Consider the following 13,223-nt stretch of genomic DNA (forward strand, 5'->3'; position numbering starts at 1 on the left):
TGTAATAGGAGAAGAATTTTGAAAAATTGTTAACGACGACAGACGACGACGACAGTCGCCAAGTGATAGCAATAGCTCCCTTGGCTTTCGGCCGGGTGAGCTTAAAAGGAACAGTGAGCAGCCTTGTCCTTCAATTATATCTGAATACTCTAAATTTCAACATTATTTACATTGGTCTATCCAAATAACTTACAATCAAAGGGACGTGATAATCGTGCTTTGCTTGAAACTTAGACCTTTACCTTAACATAGATTAAACAGGATGCTTGAAATCGAAACTTAATGAATAGTGTAGTGATTTTGATATCCGATTGTAAACTTCCCCCGTCTACCACCAACATACCAGCATCTTTAGCCTGGGAAATAGAGTTCATAGTTGACTCATTATTGTCATACAAGTGATTTGCAATCTCACGGTTTATTGTGGGAGTTCTTATTGCAAGTTTTATTGATGTCTCCAAATTTTTCGGTACTTGTATTGCCGAAATTCACCAAAGATAACCTTAATAAATGAAGAATTTTACTTAAAAAATGTAGCAATATCGAAGGTATAAACGAGGGCGAATCCTTGGACAAGACATAATAAGGAAAAAAAAAACCAACATAATGTAATGGACATTGAAATTATAATTGTTAATATTTCCATTCATTATTTAGCAGCTCGGTGGGTGTTTCTAGAAAAGCAGATGACGCTTACCCTACCGGTGCACCCGGTCCCGGTTTTCAGTGGAGTCCGAGTTGCTTATTTACTCTTTTTGCTTTGGGCGTATTATTTTGGTTATGTGTTCTTTGTAATGTTTATCTGTTTCCTTTGGCTGGTCTTTTCTCTTGTTTACGTTCTTTTGGTTTCTACTGGAGTCTTGATATCCTTGATTGCTCTTATTTTTTAGCTCACCTGGCCATAAGCCATGTGAGTTACTGCCATCACTTGGTGTCCCCCGTCATCGTTGTCAGTCGTCGTTGACAATTCTTCATACATCTTCCTAAAACTACTGAATGGATTTGGATGAAACTTAATACGATTGTTTCTTTAAGTATTCTGCATAAAATGACCTTTTGGATTTTTTTTTCTGTAAAAGAAGATCACCACCGTTACTAAACAAAGAACATAAGGGTCAAAAGGCAGTTTTTGCAAATAATTAAAAAATCGTTACTTTTAGCAAATTGCTGGCGGCATAAAATTGTTCAGCACCAGGAGAAGGACCTATGCCGAAATTTTCAAAGCTGATTCGTTAACTGATGTTGGAATTACGGCCATTGAAGCAGCTTTTTGGTATTCGCCTGTACAACTTCGAAAATCTTCTTCTCTAAAGCCATTGCAAAACATTCAATGAAAGTTGGCATATTTGTTGCTTAGGGTTACCTACACAAAATGACCGTTGGGATTTTTGATCTGTGAGGAAACATGGCAGCCTTACTAAAAATTGAACGTAGGAGTCAGAAGGCAGTTTTTTTGCAAATAAGTCAAAAACAGTTACTTTTAGCGGAATTCTTGCAGGGGTATTATCGCTCAGCTTCATGAAGGCTAAAAACCACTAATTCCACTTCCCATAGGCTTCTATGCTAATTTCACAATATTCAATGGCTTCTCTGGACTTTACCTTAACTTTAACCTGCAGAGGACTATATATCAGCATAATTCTACATATGTCAGCTCACAATCCTCAGAATGGCATGTGGGGTTAGCAGACTTGCAGTGCAGTACTGGTCACCGGACGTGAAGTGTCTATAAATAGCATGGGAAATCCCAGTGTTTTCACAAGATAGGGGGTATATTTAGAAATTATTATGGAGATTAGGCTTCACATCACAAGAAGCAAAATGCACCTATAAAATGTACAGAAATGTTTTTCCTTTCAGAAACTGTTTAAATTTTTTAAATGAGATGAGAACTTTTTCACAGCACTATGAGGAACAGAGGTAATTTCTGCGTAGGACTATTTTTGCCTACGTTCCAAATGCTCATTGGTTGAATTGGTGGTCTGTAACCTGAAATGGACCTTTGCCGAAATTTTATAATTACATGTACGATTCGTCGTCTGATGTAGGAGTTATTGCCCCTGAAATAGTATTTTGGTCATTTTCGCATGTGTAACTATGAAAATCCTCTTCTCTTAAACCTTTGTACAGAAATCAATGAAAGTTGGCATATTTGTTCCTTAGGGTATTCCACACAAAGTGACTGTTGGGAGTTTTGATCCGTGAATAAAAAATGACTGTCGTGGCTAAAAATAAAACAGAGGGTCAACATGCTTTTTTGCCAATTTTTCCTCAACTATAGATGAATAATGAAAATGAAAGTAACCCTTGACAAACATGATATTCTGAGTTGACTGACAGTATTGAACTATTTTTAGGCGGCCATTTTCAAAATGGCTTCCACTTTATCACCATTTTCACCAGTCGCTCAGATTCCTTCTTTAGAAAAATAGGTGTTTAAAGTTGAATGGTGATGACGAAAGATCGTTCTGTGCGGCCATTTTTTTTTCGCTAATTTTTAAACTTGCTTTGATTTCAACGACAACTGGTTTATAATGTAAACATGGTTTCCTGACATGAATGGTGATGATAAAAATTTTGGATAGCCATTGTTTAATATCATTTTATGTTCTTTTTCAGGAAATGTATACCGGGCCAATATCCCCTCAGACCCACTGGAATAACAGAGCATGGGGGATCCCTGCCCATTTTTTTCAGAGGTTCTAAAACATTTTGAAGGCATTTTCAACATTTTACAGTGCTTAGGTACCCTTTGAACTTACAACATTCATCAATGTATGCAATTTTTTGTCAAACATGGTAGCAAAGCATGATACCTGTACTTATATATTTAATAGAGTATGGTTTGCCAGGTTAGCGATTCAGGCTCTTGGAGAGCCTCTTGTTTATGTTTGTATTGATAATAATGTTTAAACAGAATTACTTATTGATTACATGTACTGGTCAACACGGATGTGCACTAGGGTATAAATATCACCGTTCCAGTCATCTGATTAAACCTATTGAACAGGCTACTATATAAACTGAGTTTTTTATGATAAAAATCGCTTCACAAGATGTCAGAACGGATGAACACCTGCTTGGTAAATAACCATTCAATTGCCATATATAATAGACGCGGTTTACTGTATCTGTCAAACACTTTACATGCGTCACTGAAAAAGTGGCACAATTATTTACTTATTACTTAACCACAATTCATGACTATCCATAGTTACTTTACATGGTTAAACCCCGATTGTAAAAAAAATATTGAATCCACTTTACCATAGAATATGGTTAAATACTTTCCCATAATTAAAGGTCATATACGGTGTTTATTGAATATATTACTTCACCAATACTACATAAACTAAGCATCTTAATCACCTAAAACCACTCAATCTATATCTCTACATGAATGATAATATGTCAAAATTTAACACGACAAAACCTCTATAAATCTCAATTAAAGTATCACCATTATTTCATAGTAATATGATCACGAACGCCGTGTCTAGTAATAATATAACTACTGTACATTCAAACCTTAAAACTTGTTTCGTTACAATTTGGAGAACAAAATAAGAAGTACAATGAAAAACGAATGGTTCAAATTACTATAAATATAGAGGGAACCTAGTAGGTGGTTCGGGAGGACGAGTCATTCCTGCATCTTGCAAAGCAACAGGTTTGCTGTTTACTGAAGGTCAAGTTGGATAATTAACATTAGAAAAATACGCAATAGATAATGTTGTAACTTTATGTACTTCACAAAAAAAAAGAAGTTTCTTTTTTAGTATTTAATATAAAAATGTCAGAAGAAAACAGGTAATCATAACTTACTATAGAAGGAAAACAATTCTGAAATTAGCCTTTAATGCCGTCATCAATATACATGTAGTAAGTTAAGGAGATAAACTATTACAAATTAAAACACAATTATAAATTGTGATTCATTGTATACTGTATCATTTCTTTACATATTATTTAACGACAAAAGGATCGAATGTACTACATGTTGTTTGAACTTAAATTATGAAATTTTATCATAATTCAACTATTATTAATCCCAGTTTTTAGGGGGCCATCAAAAGTCCATTTACTAGGATTATAGACTTAAACATCGATTTTCCTCTTTCCAAATATAAAACTGTTTCCTATTATTGACAAATAATTAATAGTGCTTGAGATCCAGCCTTAAGGAAGAAGTTAACAATTGCTATATTGTTTTATAATTCTGCAATACACTCACAATATATTGTTAGATCTGGCATGTGATAATCAAACTGACGCATTTTTTTTTCAGGGGCGGATCCAGTGATTTTCAATAAGGGGTGATCATTAAGAAGAGTTTCAAAATTAATATTCTCTCAATCTTAAGAAAATATTTAACCTAATTAACGTTTTTTTTAAATTAGGGTGAGGGGAGGATTCCGGTAGATATATATCTGCCGCTGAAGTCGTATTTATGATGATAACATGTTTGCTGTATCTTAACATTTTTAAACGTCGAATTTTATTTGCACTTTAATATCTTTAAATTGATTTAAAATTTGGTCACGATTTTTCCCTTCTAAAATGCTTATTACCTTGTTAATTATTTGTATGGCCTTTGAAGCCTCACCAAGTTTTCTTAGACAAGATACCTTTCCTTTATATCCCCAATAGACAAAACGAGTCCAATAGGCACCTCGGCTTTCCTCAATTGACAGTGCATGGTCAAAGTATTTCAATGCATCGTTAGTGTCCGACGAATCTTGAGATAATAACAAACATTTTCCACATTGTATATACAGCAACGGTAAAGACAACCATGTGTGGTCTTTGTGAATTAATTCAACTTTTTCTAACTTTTTACATAGTTCCTGCATAACACTTTTACATTTATCATAAATTGAATTCCTACTTCCAAGGTCTGTCTCTGTTTTATATTTTCGCATCTTGTATCTCAACATAATTCGAAGACACAGACATCTGAGCCTCAAATCAGTTTTTTCTGTCATTTTTACAACACCAAATGCATAGCAAGCCACAGTCCTTTCATTATGTATTTTTTCATAGAAGAGTATGTCCTCATCAATTTCCTTAATTGTAATTTCTTCTTGGACCCAACGCATTAGCATTTTCCCATTAAGTTCGTTTTGCTTACAAACAAACAGTGGAAAATTTTTTAAACAACGATTGTTAATTTCATTGCGAACGTTTTTGGCGTTTTTAAATTCAATAGATATTGCAGTTTTAAGACATTCAGAAGCGGTTGGTTGGTCATCATTCTTTACTATATACAACAGTTCATCAAGTGCTTGTCCATTATTATGAACAATTCTCATTATTAACTCTGGGAATAAAAGTCGGGATATCGCTTCTGTCGATTGTGCTAACTTTTTACTGCACATTAATCTGTAATCTTTCTCTGATATATAGTTTGTTTCAAAAAGTTCTAACTTCTCATTATTGTCTAATTCTTTTTTAATAACATCGATATCATTTCTATTTCTACGTTTACTTAAAACAAAGTCTTTCACAAATTCTTCCGAATAGTGAATGTCAAAGAACTTTGATATTACTTGTTTTGCGTAAGTTTTTTCTGATATTTTTGCCGCTGGAACATGTTTTGCCTCTTGGATATAAACACAGTTTTTAGTGGCAAAAATGGATTCTTCATGTACTATATCTAATACTAACCGACGGGCTGTCATCAAATGTGTATGAGCCAACTCAATATCAGTTCGCTCAAAGAGTAATGTTGACCCTATTGCGCAGTGTATAAAGGAAAAAATAAAATTTAATTCCTTAATGTCGATCGATTTTAGTGCATTTTTCCTCTCCTTCTCAGCTATTTTGTAAATCTTGTTGGCATGATGCACAAAAAGCAAATTCCTTGCGACTGTTTCGTCAGACCTAGCATCAATATCAATCTCAGAGCAGAACATTTTTAACAAAAACAAAAGTCTATCGTTGTTTTTGTCTTCGGTATCATTTTTCCTTATTACATCTAATGCTTTCATTGTAATTTTATGAAAACTAAGATTTTTTTCAAGATGCTGCGGCGCAATTGTACTGCCGTTCTTGTTTGGACCTGAGCTGGAAAATGGACCTGATATTCTAGGAAGCGAAAACGATTCTATTTGACACAACGATACCTTGGTGAAGGCTTCAACAATTTTATTGATTGACGAGACTTTCTCACTCAGAGAGCACTTCGTTTGATGATAGTAACATGCTTCAAGTAACGTCGTAGATACAGAGTCGTAACTGAAAAAAGGCATCATTATCACTACCTCCCATTCTTTGTCATTTAATGATTCCTTCATGAATGTCAGTGGCATAAGTTGGGAATTTATCAAACTTTCATTATACTTCAAAGTCGTTTCATTATGAGCCCCTTCTTTTGATTGAAATAGAAAATTAGATATTTTAGGGAAATTTTCAACATATGAGTTCAGTGACATTTTGGAAGTCAATATATGCCGAATTGCAGAAATAAGTACTAACGGAATATTCCCAGTTACTGCGACTAGTTTATTGATATCCTCTTCAGTGGTACGAATATCAGCAAACAAACTGAAGATTTCTTCTTTATCCATTCCCTGAAACTTTATTAGTCTATAATCAGACCATGATAGATTTTCGACAACTTTTTGATCTGTTGTTGCCAAAATAATTTTCAATGTTGGAACATCTTGCAATAGAGATACGAACAGGTTAATATCGTTATACTCATCGAGTGTGTCGGCATCAATATTATCTACCAATAGTATGTATGGAAAACCAGATCGGTCTTCATTGTTAAGATAATGCTTAATGTCTTTGATGATAACTTGAGTATCCACCTTGGGTTCATATGACACTTTGATTTTAAGCTCGTCGATTGCAAAACGTTCTAGTGTTTCCTTAAATTTCAAATTTTTCTTCAGATGAATATTCCCAACAATTGAATATTCATTTTTTATTTCCATACAATATTTATGAGCAGCTTGAGTCTTCCCAGATCCATGTAAACCTTGAACAAAGTAAGCGAATTTTAACTTTCTAAGTAGCACATTGTAAATAGCATTTTAGTTCTATTTTTTCTATGTTTTTAGAATTTTATCATGCTTGTTGTGATAATATCAGTATCGTTTGCTATAAGATATTATCGTTGGATGTCTACTTCTAAACGTTAAGATATGTTTGGCAAAACTAACCATTCTTTCCTATAATCCACATCATTGAAATAGTACCTTAACACAATTTACATTCGTCAAATACGTATTGCTGATTTTTTAAGCTCATTAAAATTGTCTCAAATTTGGTATCATTGGAGGATTAAGATGGCAGCCGAGCAGTTAACACACTAAAATTCTGCTCCTCAATTTTTGCAAAATTCTGTGTTAATAATGTGTTATATGACATAAAAGTTATACATTCAGATGGGATTTTACTTGGGAATTCCAATTGTGTCATTTTCTGGAGACAAATTTAAATGGACATTTAGTGCATATTTTGCAGTGTTTTATTACAAACAAAGGATTATTTCACTATACAAGGATTATTTCAACACACTATTATGGCCTCAGGACTTTCTAACAACTCTACAAAACAGAAACTTAAGGGCAAAACAGAGGGCAAAGGAAAAACTGTTCAACAATTGCTTGCAGCCAAAGTAGATAAACCTGTAAGTAATCCATCTAAGAGAACTTTTTCTGAAGTGTCATCTGATTCAAATACTAGCCTTGATATATCTAGTATTATTAACTTTCAAAAAGACCTTGATGAAATTAAGTTTAGCATAAGGGATCTTACAACTAAAGATGATCTAAATGAAGTGACAAAAGACCTTGTAAAACAATCAGACTTGGAAAATTTTGTAAATGATATAGTGAAGAAACTTTTTAGTAAATTTGAATCTTCACTTGAAAAGAAATTGAATGACAAATTAGCAAAATTTCAAAATGTAGTGCAAGAAAAAATGGAAGCCCTTACTATAGAAAATGAAAACTTGAAAAAAGAATATTGAAATGAATATATCTTGTATGTCAAAATTGAAACATGAAATGGCAGAAACACAAAAGATAGCAAAGGAAAACAGCATCAGTAGTAACTATAACGAACTATATTCAAGGAAAAACAATATCAAAGTATATAATTTACCAAAGAAAAAAAAACAAAACCTTCGTCCGGATTTTATTAAGATGGTTAAAGATGACCTGAAAGCGGAACTTGACGAAAGAGACGTAGTAGCGATTCTTAGGCTACCAGCCGATCGAGAACTCAGACCCGTTATTGTTAGACTCTTCAATTCGGATGTGAAAAGAAGCTTGATGCGTGTCAGACGAGACCTTAAAAATAAAGTGAAATTTGTTGATGATGTTACTAGAAGAAATATGGGCTTGATCCACAGACTTGAAGAAACTGGGCATTTTGAATCTGTATGGTATTTTAATTGTGGTGTTTATGGAAGGACTCCGCGTGGACTACAGCTGAAATTTGGATTATATGATGATATTGAGTACAGACTGAGGCAAGGGAAGTAATTGAATTTTATTGTTTACATTACAAATGTTCTGTTTAAATTTTGTTGACTTTATTTTCTCTTTTTGCAAAGATTGAATTGAGTATTTTTAATTCAACATGCTCGCCATTTTGAGACTTATTTATTTTTTTATCCTATCTGTTTTGTATCATTAAAGAAACTTGCTTTTTGAGTATTTTTAAAATATTAAGTTTTTTCATATTTTGCTACAACTACCTGGTGATTTTTCTTATAGATGGTTATAAATGTTGGTTAACTGATCTGTTAATATATATTTTAATATGGGATCTGTGAAAATATTAACAGTGAATTGCCAAGGGCTAGGTGACCCTGGCAAGGGAAGAGATGTTCTTAATTTTCTTAAAGTCAAAAACTATAATTTGTACTGCTTACAGGATACACACTTTGTAACTGAAAGTGAATCTATTATTAGATCTGTTTGGGGGTATGAGTGTTTTTTCTCATCTCTAACTTCTAATTCACGAGGTGTAGCTATTTTAGTAAATAATAATGTAGAATTTAAAATATGGAAAGAGAAAAAAGATCGAAATGGTAACTTTTTAGTCTTAGATATAAGTATTAATGGTACCAGACTTACATTATTGTCATTATATGGTCCAAATCAAGATATACCAGGATTTTGTGATAATATTGTGTCAATTATTGAAGATTTTGGAAATGAAAATTATGTGATTTGTGGTGATTTTAATCTTGTTTTGAATCCAACTATTGATTGTTTTAACTATTTACATATTAATAATCCAAATGCTAGAATGAAGGTTTTAGAAATTATAGATCAGTGGAATCTTGTAGATCCATTCAGGGAGATATATCCATATATGAGACGTTATACTTGGAGAAAAAGAACTCCTTTAAAGCAATCTAGGTTAGATTTCTTTTTGATACCAGATTCTATGCTTATACATTCAAAAACATGTAATATTGAACCAAGCCATAGGTCTGATCATTCAGTGGTTACTTTAGAATTAGAATTTAATCCTTATGTGAGAGGTAAAGGCCTCAACAACTCCTTATTATACGACTCAGAATATATTAATTGTATTAAAGAAAAAATTATGGATGTTAAAAAACAGTATTGTGCTCCAGTATATAGTATGGAAAATTTACATATGATAGAGGATGAAAATATACAGTTGACAATTAATAGTCAGCTATTTTTAGAAACCTTATTATTTGAAATAAGAGGTAAAACTATCTCTTATGCTAGTTATAAGAAAAAACAAAAGAATAATTTAGAATCTGAACTTTTAAAAGAAATTGAAAAACTGGAGTCACAATCAATTATTAATTTTTTAGAGTTAGATAATAAAAAGACTGAATTGGAAGCTCTGAGGAAAGAAAAAATGAAGGGTAAATTAATTAGATCAAGGGCTAAATGGATAGAAGAAGGGGGAAAACCAACAAAGTATTTTTGTGGACTTGAGTCTAGAAATTTTGGTAATAAGATTATACCTAAAATAGAAAAGGAAGATGGTACTATTGTAACAGATCAATTTGATGTACTGACAGAAACCAAAAAAAAATTATACAGAATTATATCGTTCTCGAGATGATCCGTTGAATACTTATAACCTAACTGATCTTGAAAATGATCTACAGGATTTGAGTTTCAATAGATTATCTGAGGATGAAAAGAATTCTTTAGAAGGGGAGATAACTATCACAGAAGCCAGTGAGGTTTTGAAAAATATGAAGAATGACAAATCACCTGGCTCTGATGGTTTTTCTACAGAATTCTTTAAAATTTTTCTGGAGAGACTTGCATGTTTATGTTTTAAATTCACTAAATTATGGGGCAATGATGGCAGAGTTACCAGTTACACAGAAACAAGGTATTATTACCTGTCTTCCTAAAGACAATAAGCCAAGACACTTTTTAAAGAACTGGCGTCCTATTTCTCTACTAAATACAGTATATAAAATTGATTCAGGGGTTATTGCTAGAAGAATTAGAAAAGTTTTAGACAAATTGATAGACTTAGATCAAACGGGATCTATTAATGGTCGGTTTATAGGAGATAATATCTGATTGATTTATGATATTTTGCAATATACCGAAGAAAAAGATATACCTGGTTTGTTATGGTTAATAGATTTTAGAAAGCGTTTGACTCTGTGTCATGGAGCTTTCTGTTAAATGTTTTGAGTTTCTTTAATTTTGGAGACTCTATTATACAGTGGGTCAAAGTATTTTACAAAAACATTAACTCTGCCGTTATACAGGGTGGGAACTTATCTGATTTTTTTAAATCGGTCGAGGATGTAGACAGGGGGATCCTTTGTCTCCCTACCTCTTCATTCTGTGTGCAGAAATACTTGCTATCAGAATTCGGGGTACCAAAAATATTTCTGGTATTCAGGTTTTTGAAGTAGATCATAAACTGTCTCAATATGCCGATGACACATCATTGATATTGGACGGATCTGAGAAATCTTTAAATGCAGCTATACAAGAGCTAGATTGGTATGCAAACATATCTGGGCTTAAAATTAATTTTAATAAAACCCAGGTTGTTTGGATGGGCAGCAAAAAGTATAGCGAAGATGTGCTTTGCCCTGAAAGACATTTGTCTTGGGGAGTAACAACTTTCAAATTACTAGGTGTATATTTTGATGTTAATCTTGTTAATATGATAGATATGAACTATGATGAAAAGTTGGTTAAGATTAAAAGTCTAATTTACACATGGTCGAAGAGAAATTTGACTGTCATTGGTAAAATATCAGTTGTTAAAACTCTGATATTACCAATTCTTAACCATCTTGTATTAACATTACCACGTCCAAAAAGTGTGGTCATAAATAAAATAAATGGCCTTATTTACTCGTATATTTGGAATTCACCTACAGGCAGGGTAAAAAAGGAGATTTTACAAAAAAATCATGCTGAAGGTGGACAGAAAATGATAAATATTGCATGTTTTATGGATGCTTTAAAATCCACCTGGGTTAGAAAAGTTTTCAATTCTGAGAGTAAATGGCTTAATATATTATATTCTATTGTTGATAGAGAAAAACTTTTAAAATGTGGGAATGGATATGCAGTGTCAGTAAAATGTAAAAATATGTTATGGAAAGATGTATTTAATGCTTGGAACAGTATTATTGAAAAAGATAAAGATGATAGCTGGAAATTTTTTGTTACTAGTCACTTGTGGTGGAATAAAAATATTATTGTTGGTAATAAACCTGTATTTTATGAGGATTTTTTTTCAAAAAGGTATTATCTTTGTAAATGATATTTTGAAAGAAGATGGATGCTTTTTGTCTAATTTAGAACTTCAGCAGAAATTTGCTATTAATATTGATACTATGAAGTATAATAGTTTAATATCTGCACTAAGACAGACAAAAGATTTTTTGTGTACAATGATAATAATGTTGTATGTCCATTCTGTCCGAAAGGCACAAAAGATATGTATTCAGTGTTGATAAAAAATAATTGTGTGCCTTGTGGACAACAAAATTGGGGGGACATATTGGATATTAATGATCAAGAATGGAAGGATATTTTTAAACTTCCATTTTTAGTGACAAAAAACACTTAACTCCAATGGTTACAATTTAGAATAAATCAGTACATAATTGCAACAAATAAATATCTTTTTAGAATACAAATTACAGATACTGCAAATTGTACTTTTTATGATGAAGAGGTTGAGACTATAGAACATTTATTTTGGAACTGTGAAAAAGTTCAGAATTTTATCCTGGAAATTGATTTTTGGCTTATATCGAATGATATCAGCATCCCCTTTACTAAAAAGATTTTTTTGTTTGGAGAGGAAGTCTAGTTTTTAATCTTTTCTTTCTCAAAATTAAACAATTCATATACAATTGTAAATATTTTAGAAAACAGTTATCTTTACAAGCATTTAAAAACATTGTCAAAGATTTATATAACATTGAAAAATCTATTGCTGTCAGAAATAACAAACTAGAGCAATTTAATGAATTGTGGATTATTTTCACTGTTATATTATGAAAACTAATTTATATATACTTAGATTTCATTCTAAATGATGAAAAAATAAATAACATATGTACAATGGCCAACAGATTAAGAAATTTACCAGGGAAACAAAAAAATCTTGTTTTTTATTATTATTAATTTTTTTTTCTCTTTCATGTGGTTTTTAAAATTTGTCCCAAATCCTAATTATCTATTTTTTTTTCAATTAAACAAACTGCTTTCAAATCTGTATGTTTGTTAATAAATTACATTTTTATTGCTCTAGAATTATCTATCTGTGTTTTTTTTTCTTTAATATTCTGTTGTGATGTGTGTAAATATTATTATTGAAAATCATGTATGTACTAACAAATACTAACATCTGTGTATATTTTATATTATTGCTACTAATGTTAATGAACCGGGATAAGGTATCGGTACTCGATGTTTTCAAACTAACAAATGTACAGTTTTCAATAAAATAGATAAATTAAAAACAAAAAACAAACTAAAAAACAAACAAAAAACCCCCCAAAAAACCCAAAAATTTGGTATCATTTGAAAGATAATGTACATTTCCACATAATGTAACCACAAACCTAATTTTCATGAAAGAATAAAAAATATATTAAAAATATTACCCCTACACCTTGAAAACTGGTTTTCAGTATCAAACAAAATTATCATTCACAGCATACTGACGCTGTAAAACTCATTTGAAAAGCATTCATAATTAGGATAATAATGTATCCA

The 13,223-nt window shown here is 31.8% G+C and overlaps 1 protein-coding gene across 1 annotated transcript in view; it reads right to left on the reverse strand.

The window, feature by feature from the left end:
- Window positions 1-604: 604 nt before the first annotated feature.
- The window catches only part of LOC148629662 (uncharacterized), a 36,025-nt gene continuing 23,406 nt past the window's right edge, over window positions 605-13,223 (reverse strand). The window contains exons 11-12 of the mRNA XM_088555082.1: window positions 4,572-6,985; window positions 605-1,070 (exon numbers count right to left, since the gene is read on the reverse strand). Coding sequence (XP_088411208.1) covers window positions 1,014-1,070; window positions 4,572-6,985 — 2,471 coding nt within the window. The 3' untranslated portion in view covers window positions 605-1,013. The remainder of the gene's footprint in view (window positions 1,071-4,571; window positions 6,986-13,223) is intronic.

Source organism: Perna viridis, chromosome 1, assembly GCF_037379345.1.
Source record: "Perna viridis isolate PV_CMFRI_1.1 ecotype Kerala chromosome 1, ASM3737934v1, whole genome shotgun sequence".
Classification (NCBI taxonomy): Eukaryota; Metazoa; Mollusca; class Bivalvia; order Mytilida; family Mytilidae; genus Perna; species Perna viridis.